Source organism: Borostomias antarcticus (assembly GCF_949987555.1).
Source record: "Borostomias antarcticus genome assembly, chromosome: 2".
NCBI lineage: Eukaryota > Metazoa > Chordata > Actinopteri > Stomiiformes > Stomiidae > Borostomias > Borostomias antarcticus.
The window spans coordinates 33108332-33127820 of record NC_140235.1 but is presented as its reverse complement, the minus strand read 5'-3'; the positions used below and the strand labels follow the sequence as shown (position 1 = coordinate 33127820).

Sequence of the window (19489 nt, the reverse complement as noted above, 5' to 3'; positions counted from 1 at the left end):
AGAGCTCCTCTACCTGCCAGAGCTCCTCTACCTGCCAGAGCTCCTCTACCTGCCCCAGCTCCTCTACCTGCCCCAGCTCCTCTACCTGCCAGAGCTCCTCTACCTGCCAGAGCTCCTCTACCTGCCCCAGCTCCTCTACCTGCCCTAGCTCCTCTACCTGCCCCAGCTCCTCTACCTGCCAGGGCTCCTCTACCTGCCAGAGCTCCTCTACCTGCCCCAGCTCCTCTACCTGCCAGAGCTCCTCTACCTGCCAGAGCTCCTCTACCTGCCAGAGCTCCTCTACCTGCCCCAGCTCCTCTACCTGCCAGAGCTCCTCTACCTGCCAGAGCTCCTCTACCTGCCCTAGCTCCTCTACCTGCCAGAGCTCCTCTACCTGCCAGAGCTCCTCTACCTGCCAGAGCTCCTCTACCTGCCCCAGCTCCTCTACCTGCCAGAGCTCCTCTACCTGCCCCAGCTCCTCTACCTGCCCCAGCTCCTCTACCTGCCAGAGCTCCTCTACCTGCCAGAGCTCCTCTACTGTACCTGCCAGAGCTCCTCTACCTGCCAGGGCTCCTCTACCTGCCCCAGCTCCTCTACCTGCCCCAGCTCCTCTACCTGCCAGAGCTCCTCTACCTGCCAGAGCTCCTCTACCTGCCAGAGCTCCTCTACCTGCCCCAGCTCCTCTACCTGCCAAAACTCCTCTACCTGCCAGAGCTCCTCTACCTGCCCCAGCTCCTCTACCTGCCCCAGCTCCTCTACCTGCCCCAGCACCTCTACCTGCCCCAGCTCCTCTACCTGCCAGAGCTCCTACCTGCCAGAGCTCCTCTACCTGCCCCAGCTCCTCTACCTGCCCCAGCTCCTCTACCTGCCCCAGCTCCTCTACCTGCCCCAGCTCCTCTACCTGCCCCAGCTCCTCTACCTGCCCCAGCTCCTCTACCTGCCAGAGCTCCTCTACCTGCCCCAGCTCCTCTACCTGCCCCAGCTCCTCTACCTGCCAGAGCTCCTCTACCTGCCCCAGCTCCTCTACCTGCCCCAGCTCCTCTACCTGCCAGAGCTCCTCTACCTGCCCCAGCTCCTCTACCTGCCAGAGCTCCTCTACCTGCCCCAGCTCCTCTACCTGCCAGGGCTCCTCTACTGTACCTGCCAGAGCTCCTCTACCTGCCAGAGCTCCTCTACCTGCCAGAGCTCCTCTACCTGCCAGGGCTCCTCTACCTGCCAGAGCTCCTCTACCTGCCAGGGCTCCTCTGGGCCAGGTTCATCTGCCTGCCTGTCTGCCTGCCTGCCTGTCTCCATGGGGGGCTGTCCTTGTTTGTTCAGAAGACCCATTTATAACTACACACGCACCCACACGCGCACACACACACAACAAATCCACACATACACACACAGACGCGCACACATCCGGACATATTTCATTGGGGGCTGAATGGATGCATGATTGATGGCTCTGTGAAGTTTAGCGCTGTGTTGTGACGCAGGTAAAAGCACCTACAGTACGAGACGAGTGCACTCACGAGATGATTACTTCTCTGTTAGAATCATGACACAGAAGAGCGGCCAATGGCACACACTCTGTTTACAAGGGTCAGCGCTGTAATTAGTAGCGCTAAGTGGTTTTAAAAGAGAAAGCAAACTTCTTGCCCCTGTCTCGATGTACAATCATGGTGCATGTGAAGAGCAAACCCTGTTTTCCCAGGGGGCCATGCGCTTCATAGAGTCGACTGCAGGACACAAAACTTCGCTGGAACACACAACCTTGTCTCCCTCACCTCTTTGACCGCACGTGTTCGTTCTGGCCCAGATAACCGGAAAAGAATGTCTCTGACCAGCTAACTGCTCAGCCCATCCCTTAAATAATGCCTCTGACTAGCTAACTGCTCAGACCATCCCTTAAAGAATGCCTCTGACTAGCTAACTGCTCAGACCAGCCCATTCCTTAAGCTATTATTGTATGAACTATGAATCTATTACAACAATAACCCCATCTAAAAAACAACCCTAACCCTAACCCTAACCCAACATATCAGCACAGAACACACACAGTCTGTCATGAAACAGTATGTCAGAGTCATACGTACGCTCCAGGATTAGACCCCGGATGCTCCATTGAAGAAAACCTCCCCTTAGTAACACTGAAAAGCACCAGAGGCCAAAGACCAGCTGAAATAAACCAGTCTTGCTCTTCTCTTCAGGGCTGCGAACCCCGAATAACCCTGTGACTCAGCGAGTCGCTTTGTGTCTCAGTGACATGGGATACTGTGGTTCGCTTACCTAACCCTAACCCTCACTTAACTTCTGAAACCAGAAGAGGGGGAGGAGAGGTTGGTGTGTGTGTGAGTGTGTGTGTGTGTGTGTGTGTGTGTGTGTGTGTGTGTGTGTGTGTGTGTGTGTGTGTGTGTGTGTGAATGAATGAAGATTTAGACTGGGAAAGGATATGGTCCTTGATCTGCACTGTAAATACAGCCACAGATAACAATGAGAGCGAGGCCAGAATGACCCTAACTCTGTTAAGAACACAGGGGGACGACAGCAGCTAGAAACACACATTCTGAACTCAGACAGGAATTGCCATCGCACCTTATGAAACATCTGTCTCAGGAAGATTTAAAAAAAATAATAAACAAATAAATAAATAGATAAAAAAATCCCTGAATTGCTGTCAGCAGCTCTGAAAATTGAAAGTGAAAGTCCATATTTTGCGAAGTCTACTTCAGATAGGGGGGAAAATGTTTCCAGGAAAAGGCTGATTGGGTCTGAACCACATGAGAAGGATTACATCTGTTGATCAACGGCTCCTTCACTGAGGCTGATGGGTGTTTAATCTCTGGCCCTGAAAGAGAAGCACAGACACTCTGACTGTTTCACCCGGCTGGTACACTGCTACACACAGACGCTGGTACACTGGTACGCTGGTACGCTGGTACGCTGGTACACTGGTACGCTGGTACGCTGGTACACTGGTACACTGGTACACTGGTACACTGGTACGCTGGTACGCTGGTACGCTGGTACACGGACACTTAGCTTTTCAGAAGACTTCCAAAACATAAATTAGCACAACACTACTTCCTTCATCAACCTCTTAACAGCAAAAATAGACACAGACACACACACACGCATGCACATACATACGTACACACACGCGTGCCTAGCCAAATCTGCACCCTAAGCCAGCTGTTTGAGGGAAGGGACAGCATGGTCCCGTCTCCTACCGGGCTTAAACATCACCCTCAGTGACACCGGCCCACCCTGGCATCACTGGAGCAGGCTTAATCACAGCTCTTTCTCTGTCTCACGCACTGTGCACACGCACACACACACACACACACACACACACACACACACACACACACACACACACACACACACACACACACACACACACACACACACACACACACACACACACACACACACACACACACACACACACACACACACACACACACACACAGACAATGTAGCTCTCAAATTAAAAAGAACAGAGTGCATCTGCTCAGTCTGCAATTCTACTCTCCATTTTGAAGGTGAACAATGATCCCATTGTTTTCTCTGACTCAAGGTGGAATTTGCCGCATTGGGCACTGATCAAAACACCTTAATTGTCGGGTTCATTATTCCACACTCCATTTCAACGGTTCTGCCTGTCTTACAAGGGAGTAACTGGTCAGGCTCCTTTTACAACCTCATACTGTAAGAGGAAGCAGGGACAGGAAATGATGCGGCATGAGACGGTATACCGAATCGTCCTCACCTCATGCCCATAAATCCTGGGCTTGGCTGCTGAGCTTCGCTACATGTCAACCTGATCTATTAATAGAGGCAGCTTGTGCTGCGGCACCCTCGTAAACATTAATATTTCATATACACGGTACTCGACAGACAATTTCTCCACAGTGAATCTGAAGGGGGGAGGTGTCACTTAACTCTTCATTAAAGAGGAACTGGATGTAAAATAATGTGGATGTGGGGTCTGACATATCTTCAAAGGGAAGGCGAAGTCTAATAATTGGCTGTGAATGCGACAGCTGTACCTCGAGGGGCTCATGCCACTTGCATGCAATGATAACACTGACAAATCTGGGTTTATTCTCGTACAGCACTTCTCCCTGGGAGATTCCAGAATGGACTGAGGAATATGACATCTCTCTGGCAGGAGGAAGCGCTCTTAGCAGGTGAGACCATCGCGGGAGGAAGCGCTCTGAGCAGGTGAGACCATCGCGGGAGGAAGCGCTCTGAGCAGGTGAGACCATCGTGGGAGGAAGCGCTCTGAGCAGGTGAGACCATCACGGGGGGAAGCGCTCTGAACAGGTGAGACCATCACAGGGGGAAGCGCTCTGAACAGGTGAGACCATCGCGGTAGGAAGCGCTCTGAGCAGGTGAGACCATCCTGGATGTAGTCGGTGGAGGCTGAGGCAGAGTGCCTGGAAGCTCATTGGCCATCGCTAATGTGTGTGTGTGTGTGTGTGTGTGAGGTGTGCGAGTGTGTGTGTGTGTGTGTGTGTGTGTGTGTGGGTGTGAGAGTGTGTGGGTGTGTGTGAGGTGGGTGCCAGAACACTGGTAGCTTATGAAGGGCCTCACCGTGAACGCGCCAGGCGGGTTGCCATCGCCAGGCGGGTTGCCAGAGCCAGGAGAGGCAAACCAGCATCTGGAGCTTCCAAACGCTTCCGACAGCCTCCCCTTAAAAACACCCTCCTCCCCCCTCTAGACCCGGTCCACTCCAACTGCCCTGCCTTCAACCAGCACCTAGCCTTCAACCATCACCTAGCCTTCAACCATTACCTAGCCTTCAACCAGCACCTAGCCTTCAACCAGCACCTAGCCTGCAACCAGCCCCTAGCCTTCAACCATCACCTAGCCTTCAACCATCACCTAGCCTTCAACCATCACCTAGCCTTCAACCATCACCTAGCCTTCAACCATCACCTAGCCTTCAACCAGCACCTAGCCTTCAACCAGCACCTAGCCTTCAACCAGCACCTAGCCTTCAACCAGCACCTAGCCTTCAACCAGCACCTAGCCTTCACCTAGCCTTCAACCAGCCCCTAGCCTTGGTCAAAGACAAACACCACTGATTTATCACTTGAATGCAAACACTTGATCGCCTGCTTCAGTAAGTACGGTAAGTACAGTAAGTACGGTAAGTACGCTTCAGTAAGTACGGTAAGTACGCTTCAGGGAGCCTCATAATGGGTTTGTCACCGTAGTGCATTTTGTAGCAGAATATATTTCTGTTCTCGGAACTCAAAGTTCTGCCACTTTTATCAACTCAGTCACATGAGACCAACTGAGTCAAACAAGACTAAATAATAATGGACCAACTGAGTTAAACAAGACTAAATAATAAAGGACCAACTGAGTCAAACAAGACTAAATAATAAAGGACCAACTGAGTCAAACAAGACAAAATAATAAAGGACCAACTGAGTCAAACAAGACTAAATAATAAGGAGAAATTGGGACTTACCTATTCGTGGAGCAGTTGCCAGGGGGATGGATGCAAATCGCCAAGACATGGAATTAGAAAACAGGAGAACATCAATTAGCATGTGACTTGATTGAAAGGCCATTGTGAGACATGCCTTGGTTAGCGTTGGATCATGCACTGCAGCGGTCGACTCCACAGAGACTAGAGAACGGACGTTGGCTGTGAGCTAACGAGGAAAACAATGTTAATGTTTACATGAAGGGCGAGAGACACAGCCCCAAGAGACACAGTGAACACACAGAAACCCTGGTTAATGAAGACGCCTGCACAGCAGGAAGGAGAGAGAAGAGGAAGGTTTGGTGAAGGAGAGAGAACACCGCAGACTCTGGGATGCTATGGGAATCAACTCACGGAGGTGCGGTTAGTAGTAGCCACACCCACCAACCACGCATTGTTAACGACGGGAACGGTCCAGCCCACTGCCAGGACAGTGGCAGTGCATTGTGGGTAAGAGACCCATCCTCCAAACAAAGCCAAGCCAATCCAAATCCCTTATTCATAGCTAAGTGGAGCCCAGGTGTTAGTCAGGTAGGTGGTCCATTCCCAGCCCAGCCTCGAACCCACACACACATGCGAGGGTATGGGTCTACTCTGCTATCCACCCCCTAGTGGATAACACACACCACTGCAACAAACCTTCCATGACAGGAGCCACCACAGGATTTTCAAGGGGGTCGGTGAAGCTGGGAAAGAAGGGCTTGGCTGTGGGGTTCAGGCCGGAGTTTGCCGGAGAGGAGGGGCTTAGGACCGGCGAGACTTGGGGTGGAGACTTGCTTGAGCCTGGGGAGGTGGGGCTCTTGGCGGAGGAGGAAGAGGAAGGGCGGGGCTTCCTGGACTGCTTCTGGGCTGAAGATTTAGCATCTTTGTTTTCTTTGTGATGGTGTTCGGCTGTGGTCTTGGGCGAGCGAAGGGGAGCTGGGCTGGGGGTGTCCAGGGCCAGTCCGAGGGCGGGGGGGCCGGGAGTAGACATGTCGCTGAAGTCAAAGGAGTCGCCGTTGTTGTTGCTGTTGAGGTGGGAGTCGTTGAAGAGCCAGGGGCCCTCGGAAGGGGAGAGGGGTGGAGCTGAGGCGATGACATCGCTGGGCGTCTCGATCGGGGACAGGCCGGGGCTTGGTCGTTTGCTGGGGCTGAAAACCAGGACCTCGCCCATGTGGACATCCTGCATGTAAGGCTGTGTGACGGAGATGTTATGATCAAAATGGCCGTGCTCACTCATCCTGCTCCCCACGTCACTTCCTGTGGAGAAGGCGGGGGAGAAGGGCTCTGTAGTATCCCCGAGACCAGCGTTCTCACTACCCATGAGGAGGTGGTGGTAGCTGGCGGCGAACGGGTCGTCGGGGCGCAGGGCCGCGGGGAAGCTGCCCTGCTGGGAGAAGGCGCCCTGGGTGCCTGGGGGCATGCAGAACGGGGCGGCGGTGGGCTGGAGCTCGGAGCTCAGGGTCGCCGGAGGGGAGGTGGCCGTGAGAGAGAGCAGATCCTGGGAGAGAGACGCGGGGATGAAGCCGTCGTCCGGGTACGGGTCGGGGCTGGCGGGGCCCAGGACAGGGGCCGCCTCGGGGAAGGGGCTCTCCTGGAGGCTCAGGTCTGGGGGCCGAGAGGCCAGCGAGGGGACGAAGGGCTCGGCGGTGACCCCCCACTCCTCTGGGAGCTTCTTCCTGCTCCTGCCCCTCTTGCCCCGGCCCCCGCTGCGGCCCGGCATCTCCTGCCGCTCCCAGTGCCCGTCTCCGCCCCGGTCCCTGCGCGGGGACGCCCTGTGGTGGTGTCCCTCCGATGGCGCCGCGTCCTGGACGTCCGGGTGGGACCTGTCCTCCTGGTGGTCGTAGCCCTGCTCGTCCTTGGGCCTCCTCTTCTTCTTCTTCTTCTGCTGTTGATGTTTGCGGTCGCGGTCGCCGTCCCTCTCCTCGCCACCGGCGGAGGCGGAGCTTTCTCTGTGGGGCCAGCCGGAGTCGGGCGGGTCCTCCGGGCTCGCTGCCAGCTGGCCGGCGTGGCGGCTGATCACCGTGGAAACGCTGGGGGTGAAGGGGAGGTCAGAGGGGAGGCAGGGCTCGCCTGGCCAGCAGTCGTCCAGGGAACCTTGTTGCATGTGGAGAGGGGAGAGAGTTTAAAGAGGAGAGACCTAGCTTAGCCACACACACACGCACACACACACACACACACACACACACACACATCCTCACACACACACACACACGCACACACGCACACACATACATACAACAAATGTTGTAGTTGACTTCTTATTTAAAGACAGACAGACAACAACATTATAGTTCATACAGGAGACATAAACAGTACACAGTAAGCTTGAGTTTGAGGGTTGATTGATCGTCCATCTGTCCCAACTGAATGTTGGTCCTGTTCAGGACGCTACCTCTACATCAGTTCTGACTCACTGCTTCAGTTCTGACTCACTGCTTCCGTTCTGACTCACTGCTTCCGTTCTGACTCACTTCTTCAGTTCTGACTCACTTCTTCAGTTCTGACTCACTTCTTCAGTTCTGACTCACTGCTTCAGTTGACTCCCTGCTTCAGTTCTGACTCACTGCTTCAGTCACGCCTACAGGATGTGATTGTGGAGTGGAAGGGGGGGGGGGTTGGAACAGAATGCTCATCTTGGGCTGCTGACTCAAAGCTGCTGGGTGTGGGTTTGTACTGCTCACGCACTCTGAGGGTTCGGGACGAGCTGAGACTCAAGCTAACCTCAAAGAGGAGGGCTATAAATGCACCAATAACACACATGCAGATACCCTAACCCTAACTCTAACCCTAGCCCTAACCCTAGCCCTAACCATAGCCCTAACCCTAACCCTAGCCCAAACTGCCAGGAGTTTGAAGTCATTTGGCAAAATGCACAAAGAAAGATGTCACGCTCAAACTGTGAAAAAAACCAATTGTTGAGCGAGTTCTCTGCAAAGCATCAATTAGGGTCAGTCAGGTCTTAACTGAGACGACAGCTTTGTCTCCTCAGTGTTGTGAATAATGAGGTAGTTCATGTCAGGAGACTCAACAAATAAGTTCAGCCTGCAGAGTGGAGCTGCAGTTGTTCTGAAGCAGAGGAGGGAATATAAAAGGATGAGTAGAGGAGTTATTATTACCCAGGAAGGCTGGGCTGGTTTGGCCCAGTTGTCTCTGGCTTTTGCTTACTGATGACGGAAACTCTAACTGGAGCAGCTCTGGGTGCAGCTCTCTGGGGCCTTGAGGTACATTAATCAATCACACACACACACACACACACACACACATGCGCGCTATGGGGTGTGATTCGTGCCAGCGTAACAAACACTCAGTGCTTTCGTCGCCTGCATTGCGTGTATAAAGGTACTTTGGCGAGCTGATTAATAGGCGTGCATATTCGCACGCGTTACGAGTCGCTCGCATTCTCAGAGGGTGACGTGTAAAAAGTGCCGTGCCACTTTTGCGCACATGCATGTAACGTTTGCACGCTCGTGTTAAGTCAGCGGGCACTAGAAGCTGCGGACGGGGCTCATTTGTCCATATTGAATAAAAATTAAGAATATTTATTTGCACTCAATCAAATTCCAGGACCCTCCTTGCATAACCTTTCCTAGATATGTGTCGTTTTATCTCCACTATCGCTACATTTTCAAATAAGAGCGCGCACGAACTGGTGCTGACGGTGCTGCAGCGTCCTCTATTGACAAGAAACACGTGTATCTGAACATTTGTTTTAAATTGCGAAGAAAGAGTCATTCAGATATTAGGCTTTATTAAAAACAAGTTGCTTAACATGTGCGAATTCCATTTATTGAGAATGCATTACCAATTGGCAAGGACGAGATTAGAACCAGCTATGATTTAAAGGCAACTGACCTTACACGTGCGGCCGCTAACACGTCTGCTGCGCTAGCAAGGCACTGGCACGTTTGACACGTCGCTATGCAATTTCTGCACACATTACAAGACGTACGTACGTACGTACATCTATGATTTTACCAAACTGTCATGTGTAGTGTTGGTGTCGCATATGTGAGGCGCATCTAACCTGTAGTGTTGCCGTCACGCACACGATGTGCAATACGTGTAAACAACATGTGCACAGCGTCTGCGTTACAGGTACGTTACAGCTATGAGACGTCTGTCTCTCCATTGTTTGTCAATGGAAATTATACACGTGCGTTTAGACGTTTGATGTCATCGCGTCTTCTTAAGTAGGCGCAAGTCAAGCGTTTCAGTATGGTGTGCTGGCACTAATCACACCCCATAGCGCGCACACACGCACACACATACACGCGCACACACACACACGCGCGCACACACACGCACGGACACAAACACTAACACTAACACGACACATGACACAATGACACAATGACACATGACACAAACCAGGAACAGGAGACAGTATAAAGAGCACGTGTTCCTCAGCTCTGGGAGCTGTTTGAGTGGGGGTGCTCTTTCCATCATGGCTCCCTCTATGGACCCGGGCCTGGGAGCTGTATGAGTGGGGGTGCTCTTTCTGTCATGGCTCCCTCTATGGACCCGGGCCTGGGAGCTGTATGAGTGGGGGTGCTCTTTCTGTCATGGCTCCCTCTATGGACCCGGGCCTGGGAGCTGTTTGAGTGGAAGGTCGGGTGAATGACTGGACCCACGGCTAAACCACAGCTACGGTTTGACACAAAATGGAGTCGCTGCAATACTGTGTCAGCCTCTGCTCCACAGGATCCCAGTCTTGCCGACACACTGCGCTCACACACCAAGAAATTAACAAGTTAATAGCTTTCTGAGCCGGTACAGTCTTTTGTTGGCTAATTGCTGTTAAAGTACCTGTAGTTGTTGGGAGCTGTTGGGGATCAAAACCATCTCTGACACCACAGGGGGCGTCTGGTGAGTCAGGGCACAGCGCCTCCTTCACCTACCACAGCTCCTACCACAGCTCCTTCCACAGCTCCTTCCACAGCTCCTTCCACAGCTCCTACCACAGCTCCTACCACAGCTCCTACCACAGCTCCTACCACAACTCCTACCACAGCTCCTACCACAGCTCCTTCCACAGCTCCTTCCACAGCTCCTACCACAGCTCCTACCACAGCACCTACCACAGCACCTACCACAGCTCCTACCACAGCTCCTGCCACAGCTCCTTCCACAGCTCCTACCACAGCTCCTGCCACAGCTACTACCACAGCACCTTCTCATCCCACAGCACCTCGTCACATCCCACAGCACCTACCACAGCACCTTCTCATCACACAGCACCTTCTCATCCCACAGCACCTTCTCATCCCACAGCACCTTCTCATCCCAGAGACCTTCAGCTGCAGAATGTTGGGCATATGAACAGAACAGACTGAGCCTCAGTGGGTTTACTGGATTCTGAATGAATCACTGCGCAGAGTCAAACTGTGGGAGTCCCTAACCCTAACCCTAACCCGTCCAGGAGTAGTTTATATTTCTCCCTCAGGCTCTCAATCTGTCTGGGGCATAGAGTCATTACTCTGCATGCCATTAGTAAGACACACACACACACACACACACACAAGCTGCATGGGGGCCAGTGCGGCATGGTATTTTACACGCCACCGACCGACTGCTGAGTGGCACCATTGGGTCTCAGCTGTGCCGTTACGCAATGCCGTCCAACACCCAGCTCTCCACGAGGCTCATGGGAAATCCCTACTCACAGCCATGGAAGCAGCCACCCCCTGCTGATCTGCTCTAAGCCATCAGCCACCCTCTCCCCCCACCCCTCACACCAGTAGACTGAGGTGGAGCGATATCTACAGCTCCTCAATGTAGCGCCACCCAGTGGACCAGAGAGGTAAGTGCATCAGAGGGTCCAGTGAAGTTTGTTTTATGTGGATCTGGGAGGAGTTGAATCTTGTCAGTTCAAATGGTAACATGGAATTAATAATTGTAGATCTTGAACTTGAGTTTCATGTACTGTTGCAAATGCACCTGGCTTGACCTCATAACACATAATCCTGACGTTAAGCGAGCGAGAGAAGCGAACAAGTGAAAACAGAATTTCTTCCAGTATTCCTAACCAGGTCCTAACCAGCTCCTAATCAGCACCTAACCAGATCCTAATCAGGTCCAAATCAGATCCTAATCAGCACCTAACCAGATCCTAACCAGCTCCTAATCAGCACCTAACCAGATCCTAATCAGGTCCAAACCAGATCCTAACCAGGTCCTAATCAGCACCTAACCAGATCCTAGCCAGGTCCTAACCAGCTCCTAACCAGGTCTGTGAGTCGCCGAACAGCGCAAACGACGTTTCGCTCGCTTGGAAAATTGCTCGCTTGGCTCTATTCCTCTGGCGCTTCGCAGACCTGTTGCGCGTCCTGACTGTTTTCATTGGTCAAAACTGGTCAAACGTGGCTAAATGGGGCTCACGGAACAGACACTTGGAATATTTTGAGGTAACCTTAATGAAGGGTAATAGCTATGTGTGCTTGGGATGGATGGGGATTGACTGGAAAATAATTGTTCACCAACTTGCGTGGGTATAAAGTGGAAGAAAATATAAAAGAATAGTGCAACTGCCTAGAAATAAAATTATATGATCCCATCCGGGGACCTGATTATTTAAGATTATATAAGATTATTTATATTCACAACATAAGATATGCATTGTGTATAGCATATACAGTATATGTATAGTCGTTTCATCAAACATTTAATTTTGAAATCATTACAAAAGCAAGAATGATCCTCACAAATGTAAACATGTTTTTGTTGAATTCCATAGGCCCACATTTCATAGTTTTTTTGGGGGAAAAAACACTAATGGCTCAACAACATACAGTAACCTAACTCAAAAAAAATCCATCGGATAAAGTTGGAAGAAAAGGCTCAAAAAGCCCCAGGCAAGCGTCATCGGACAGCAGATATCAGGGCCGTGTGTCCCAGAGCCATCATAGCGCTGCTCTATGTGCGTAGTGTCCCAGAGCCGTCATAGCGCTGCTCTACGTGCGTCATGTCAGAGCCATCATAGTGCTGCTCTACCTGCGTCGTGTCCCAGAGCCGTCATAGCGCTGCTCTATGTGCATCATGTCCCAGAGCCATCATAGCGCTGGTCTACATGCGTCATGTCCCAGAGCCGTCATAGCGCTGCTCTTTGTGCGACGTGTCCCAGAGCCGTCATAGCGCTGCTCTACGTGCGTTGTGTCCCAGAGCCGTCATAGCGCTGCTCTACGTGCGTCATGTCAGAGCCATCATAGCGCTGCTCTACCTGTGTCGTGTCCCAGAGCCGTCATAGCGCTGCTTTACATGCATCGTCCCAGAGCCATCAAAGCGCTGCTCTACCTGCGTCATGTCCCAGAGCCGTCATAGCGCTGCTCTACCTGCGTCATGTCCCAGAGCCGTCATAGCGCTGCTCTATGTGCATCATGTCCCAGAGCCGTCATAGCGCTGCTCTACCTGCGTCATGTCCCAGAGCCGTCATAGCGCTGCTCTATGTGCATCATGTCCCAGAGCCGTCATAGCGCTGCTCTATGTGCATCATGTCCCAGAGCCGTCATAGCGCTGCTCTACCTGCGTCATGTCCCAGAGCCGTCATAGCGCTGCTCTATGTGCATCATGTCCCAGAGCAGTCATAGCGCTGCTCTACCTGCGTCATGTCCCAGAGCCGTCATAGCGCTGCTCTACCTGCGTCATGTCCCAGAGCCGTCATAGCGCTGCTCTATGTGCATCATGTCCCAGAGCCGTCATAGCGCTGCTCTATGTGCATCATGTCCCAGAGCCATCATAGTGCTGCTCTACGTGCATCATGTCCCAGAGCCGTCATAGCGCTGCTCTACATTCATCGTCCCAGAGCCGTCATAGCGCTGCTCTATGTGCATCATGTCCCAGAGCCGTCATAGCGCTGCTCTATGTGCATCATGTCCCAGAGCCGTCATAGCGCTGCTCTATGTGTCGCAGAGCCGTCATAGCGCTGCTCTACGTGTCCCAGAGCCGTCATAGCGCTGCTCTACCTGCGTCATGTCCCAGAGCCGTCATAGCGCTGCTCTATGTGCATCATGTCCCAGAGCCGTCATAGCGCTGCTCTACATGCGTCATGTCCCAGAGCCGTCATAGCGCTGCTCTACATGCGTCGTAAGCTCTCGCTTTAGATGGTGCGCTGTTTCCCAGAGCCTCCTTAGCTAATGTGACGGCCTGTTTGCGGTTCTGTTGGCGTTGTCCTGTGGTGCTTGTGCTGTTGTCTCCCCCTACAGGGCTACCTTGCAAGCAGACCGTCAGTCCTGAACCTGTGTCCCTGGCCGGCCGGTAGCTGGGCTGATTGGCGGCTGATGGCCTACACCTGGTGGAGCTGGCTTATATACAGGCGTCCCCCATTGTTCGGGGAGACCTATTCTCCACGCTGACTTTTTGTTCTGTTGTGGCATTTAGTGTTTGTGGCAGTTTTTGTTCTACATCTTACGACACCTCGCATTCATATCATCCATGCATCCACTCACTTACACCACTGATTACTGATGGACACACCTCATGTTTGTTTTTGTAAGCTTTATTTGGTTATTGGTTAAAAAATATATTTTGTTATTCCCGCTACCTGGCTTAAGTCTCCCCTTCTTGTCATGGCCTCTGAGCCGGGCATGACACTAAGGTATACCTTTCTTAAAGGACCATACCGGTCTAAATAGGATTTGATCTCCTTAAACTAGTCACCCAACGTATATCACATTACCGCAATCCATTTTCCGAAGTAAAGCTCACGTTAAAAGATGTTAGCATTTTCCTCTTTTACTTACATTTCAAAAGTTGAACATGATGGCTTTAAAACGTATATTTAAATTGTTCCCTCGTTACGCTGACAAACTCGTCCCAGTTAGTTTCAAAGGCGAGGTCTCGCCTTGACTCTTAAATAGATTAGCAGATGAGCTTTAGTAGCCATAGATTCCTTTCTGGTAAACCTAGATTGGGGTAAAATGATTATGACAATGCTTGTCATATTAAAAAGTCATTTATTTGACTTAACAAATGGGCAATCGATTCATGCGGCATCAATTAATTCATTTCCAGCACTGCACCCAGGGACAGCTCCACCTAACGATGTATCTGACCAGCTCGTCTAACGATGTATCTGACCAGCTCGTCTAACGATGTATCTGACCAGCTCGTCTAACGATGTTCCTCAATGCGCTACGGGATAGTCTGGGAAACACTCGTAGGGAAAACAGCTCCCTCACTAAGGTATAGGCCGACCTTAGAAACCTTTCTAGAGTGCTAAGGTACATTGAAACTCGGAAATACGGCCCAGGACACTTTGTCACTTGATGTCGCCTCAAGTTCGCTTGCAAGCTATATTAGGATGCGGTGTAAGTCTTTGAAATACATAGGTAGCTTCTCACACTCAAGCTTTTCAAACTAATGAGAAACATCCTTCATCCCAGGGACTGTGTTAGGTATTCCGTGTGTGTGTGTGTGTGTGTGTGTCCGACCCTCACCTGCGGACAGATCCATAAGGCCCTGCTTGTTGGGTTGGGACCCCAGCGAGAGTGGAGGTGTCTGGGGCTCGGCGATGCTGGGAGGTCTCTCTGCCTGGAGGGGAGCCACGCCCCCCGACACGCTGACAAACCCCACCCCCATGTCGGGCTGGGAGAAACCTGCAGGACAGACAGACGGACACTCAGCACAACAGTTAAAGAATACCACAGATAATACAGTTAAAGAATACCACAGATAACACAGTTAAAGAATACCACAGACAATACAGTTAAAGAATACCACAGATAATACAGTTAAAGAATACCACAGATAACACAGTTAAAGAATACCACAGATAATACAGTTAAAGAATACCACAGATAACACAGTTAAAGAATACCACAGATAACACAGTTAAAGAATACCACAGATAATACAGTTAAAGAATACCACAGATAACACAGTTAAAGAATACCACAGATAACACAGTTAAAGAATACCACAGATAATACAGTTAAAGAATACCACAGATAATACAGTTTAATAATTCCACAGATGATACAGAAACATGATGATCAAAGTGAGGAAATAATTGTCAGGTCATATAACTTGTGCTGAAAGTTTGTGCTGAAAAAAGGATACCAAACATGGACAGGGTAAACATATGTAAAGTGGTATATAGAGGCAAAGTCAAAAGTATGCCTAAACGGCCAAAATAACCCCAGGACAGTAAGGGTTAAAGAATACCACAGATAATAGAGAAACATGATACAGAAACTAGGATTTTTACTGTGGAAGGAAATAGGTTTAAAGTATTCCTATTCTCTATTCCAAAACGTAATGGGTCGAAGTTTCATACTTTCCACAAATGGGTTTGCAATCTCACATTCCCTTTTGAGAGACAAGTCAACCAATCAGAGCGACTGAGTCCAATCAGACGGAGACATGGCCTTTTAACAGCGCCGGCAATCAGGCAGTCTGGGAGAAGATTGAATAGGCCAGCAGGTGACAACGGACCACCGATGAATAGGAAGCCATTACTCGTCCAACGTGGCAACGGAATGAATGTCAGTCAGAAGAGCCTTTGTGTGAAAGTTCAAAATATGATTCACAACCACATATGTCTGTCCTGTTGGATGAGGGGCGGAGAGAACAGGTCACACTCATTAACAGTTGCTCATCTCTGTGACGACGCCATGTGAAGTTTTCCCCATCACATGGTATTGCTAGGCAGGCCTCCCTCGGGTGGCATGACATCACCAGAGAGGTTGGCAGAGGCTGGCGTGCCTGGAAACCGGATCAGAACATCTGGAATCCGGATCAGAACATCTCAGATCAATGAGAGTTGATCTTGCTGTATTGACTGAAGTGCCGGGGCGATGACTCCAATCGAACTCCCAATAAAAGAGAGCTGCATCTGGTTCATCCTTGGTGGGGATTCATTCACAGCTACTCACTTCCTATGTGTGTGTGTGTGTGTGTGTGTGTGTGTGTGTGTGTGTGTGTGTGTGTGTGTGTGTGTGCGTGCGCGTGTGCAAGTGTGTGTGTGTGTGTGTGTCAGGCAGCAGTGATTCACTAGCGGAAGACCGTCAGACAGCGGCCGGGCCCAGGGACCAGCTCAGCTCACTCAGCTCACATCACATCACACACTCCCTGCTCTCAGAACAGGGACTCGTCTGAGCTCAGTCTCTGGATGAGAAATGAGTCTCTGGATGAGAAATGAGTCTCTGGATGAGAAATGAGTCTCTGGATGAGAAATGAGTCTTTGGATGAGAACCGAGTCTCTGGATGAGAACCGAGTTGCTGAATGAGAAATGAGTCTCTGAATGAGAAATGAGTCTCTGGACGAGAACCGAGTCTCTGGATGAGAGCACTTTTTTTTCACAAATTCTCTATGGAACCACATACTGTACTACATACTGCATTTTCACACTGTTCAATTCTCATTTTAAATGCCAAATCTAGTTCATGCATATAGTGTGGTCTGATTGTCAATGAAGAAGTCATCACTCAAGAATATCTTTCAAAACAGCCAGTTTGTATTTGTGACTGAATGAACACACAAGGTAAAAAATCATCTAGCACTCCAAGCTGGGTAGGTCTGAGTGACGCTATGATGTTCCATTCACAGGCAGGTGTTAATGTTTTGAACACCTAGCAACACTACTATGATATACTGTAGCTAGCACAGTACCCAGCATTTTCCAGGAGCTTGCTCGATCATCACATCGAGAGAGGTCAGGGAAGAATTTGTTACAGTTCTCCTATATCGTCCCCTCCCTGGGAAATGAGTGTTTTAGAGTTTTAGAGCTGGCGCTGTTTTCTCGTTGTTTACAATGGGTAATGAGCTCTAGGGCGCTATAGGGACGAGAGCTGTTCCCAGCGCTTTTTAGTGCTACAGCGCCGTGAGCTCTAGGCTTTTTTGGCAGTTGAAAAAAGTTTTTGGGCTAGAGCGCAGGCTGTAAACGGCTGTTCTGATGACGACAGCGGTCATTTTTTTGCAAAACCGCAGAGACAGCGAACAGGCTAGTTAATCTGCAGTCTGCAAAAACACGACATTTGTTGCTAACGTAGCTGTAAAACATCGGTAGCCTAGCCAGCTCTAAACTCCGGCTCTAGTGCGCTTTACGCAGCTGTAAGCTTGGCGCTGTTCAGCTACATACAGCTCGTTGGTGGACACACAGCCTAATTGACTGATAGCGTTTGTGTTAGAGCGTCCACCTGAGAAAGCTCCCAGTGGGCCAGTGTCCATCATCTCGTCGGGGTAGTCTGCCATGGAGCCTGGAGGACGTGAGCAGGACACAGGAGGAGGACAGGAGGAAGAGAGAGGGAGCGGGCAGGGAAGGAGGATAGGAAGAGAAAGAGAGAGGGACCAGCAGGAGAAAGCAGGGAGGAGGAGACAGTGGGAGATATTCATACAGAAGGGTGTGAGCAATGAAGGACCAGTGAGGAAGACAACGGCACAAGTACAGCAGAGGTCAGAGAGGCGGAGAGTCGCATCACAGGAAGAGTGTGTGTGGGGGAGGGGCTACCTGGCCATGCCCTGACTTTAAGATACTGCACACTGCTTGTAAATGTTCAGACATCCTCTTCACCAACGCCTGTGGGAGTTGAGCTGGGAGCAGACGCCCCAGTAGAAAGTGTAAAGCGCCAGGTCTTACCCGAGAGGAAGTCCGCGGAGGAGAAGGAGGCCCGCTGATCTGAGTTGGGACGGACCTCGCCCTGCGGCTCTGGGTGTGACGCTGCCATCGGTCCCCCCGGCGCGATTTTAGAACCTGCAGGGTAGCGGGAACACGGATCACCTCGTATTAGTTCCGCCCCTTCTTCCGACACGCACCGCCGCCGCTGACACACACACCCCTCGCTCACTCACCTCCCGTGGACACACACACCCCTCGCTCACTCACCTCCCGTGGACACACACACCCCTCGCTCACTCACCTCCCGTGGACACCGCACTAGCGAGCAGATAAACCGCACAACTGGGACACCTAAGATAAGAGCCGGTATTCCTAAGATAAGAGATAAGAGCCGGTATTCCTAAGATAAGAGCCGGTATTTCTAAGATAAGAGCCGGTATTCCTAAGATAAGAGCCGGTATTTCTAAGATAAGAGCCAGTATTCCTAAGATAAGACCCGGTATTCCTAAGATAAGAGCCGGTATTCCTAAAATAAGAGCCGGTGTTCACGTAGGTAAGTCCAGTTGGATTTCTGCCGTGTTTCTCTCTGTGACCACACAGCCCGGCGCTGGCCAGAGTCTGGGCCGTAGTGACATCGTGCTGTCTGAATCTGGTCCGCCCCGCCCCCCCCCCCCCCCCCCATCGCCCCCCCATCCCCGCCCTCTCCAGCCCAAACCCCCCAACCCACCCTCCCCTCCCCCGTTTGCCTGCCAAGCCTCAGGGGGGCCTGATTCCCATTTATAGGCCCTGGCTGCCTGATCCGATGTGGCTGTTTGGGCCTGTGTCTGTGCGGGAGGGGGGCACCCTTCCCAAACCAACCGTCCCCCCCACCCAACCCCACCCCGCCCCCACCTACGCACCCCTGCAGCCTCCATGGAGAGTGACAGTGAGAGGAAAGGACAGGACGACACCCAGAGTTACAGACACTCCAAACCCCAGACAGCGGACCAGGGTGTACGTGTGTTTGTGTGTGTGTGCATGGTGTTTGTGTACATGGTGTGTGTGTGTGTGTGCATGGTGTGTGTGTGCATGGTGTGTGTGTGTGTGTATCTGAGAGAGAGAGAGAGAGAGAGAGAGAGAGGAGGACAGAGAGAGAGGAGAGAAAGGAGAGAGAGAGAGAGGAGGGAGAGAAAGGAGAGAGAGAGAGAGAGAGAGAGAGGAGAGAGAAAGGAGAGAGAGCGAGGGAGAGAGAGAGAGGAGAGAGAAAGGAGAGAGAGAGAGAGAGAGAGAGAGAGAGAGAAAGAGAGAGAGAGAGTGGGAGGGGGGTGGGTTGCTTGAGTTTCCAGACAGGGCTTGATGGGGACTTCCCATCGGCAGTGTCAATGATTGATTTGAAAACAGCGGTGCCGCCGTGCATGTCCCTGTCCCTGTGGTCCATGTGTGTGTGCGTGTGTGTGTGTGTGTGTGTGTGTGCGCGCGCGTCCGCGTACAGTGTGTGTGTGCTTGATTGTGT

The 19489-nt window shown here is 51.5% G+C and overlaps 1 protein-coding gene across 2 annotated transcripts in view; it reads right to left on the bottom strand.

The window, feature by feature from the left end:
• LOC311326700 (uncharacterized protein) overlaps positions 1-19489 on the bottom strand; it is a 101554-nt gene that overhangs the window by 39471 nt on the left and 42594 nt on the right. For both annotated transcript variants that reach the window (XM_084459639.1, XM_084459638.1), the window contains exons 4-6: positions 18019-18132; positions 14878-15036; positions 6104-7540 (exon numbers count right to left, since the gene is read on the bottom strand). In XM_084459639.1, coding sequence (XP_084315765.1) covers positions 6104-7540; positions 14878-15036; positions 18019-18132 — 1710 coding nt within the window. The remainder of the gene's footprint in view (positions 1-6103; positions 7541-14877; positions 15037-18018; positions 18133-19489) is intronic.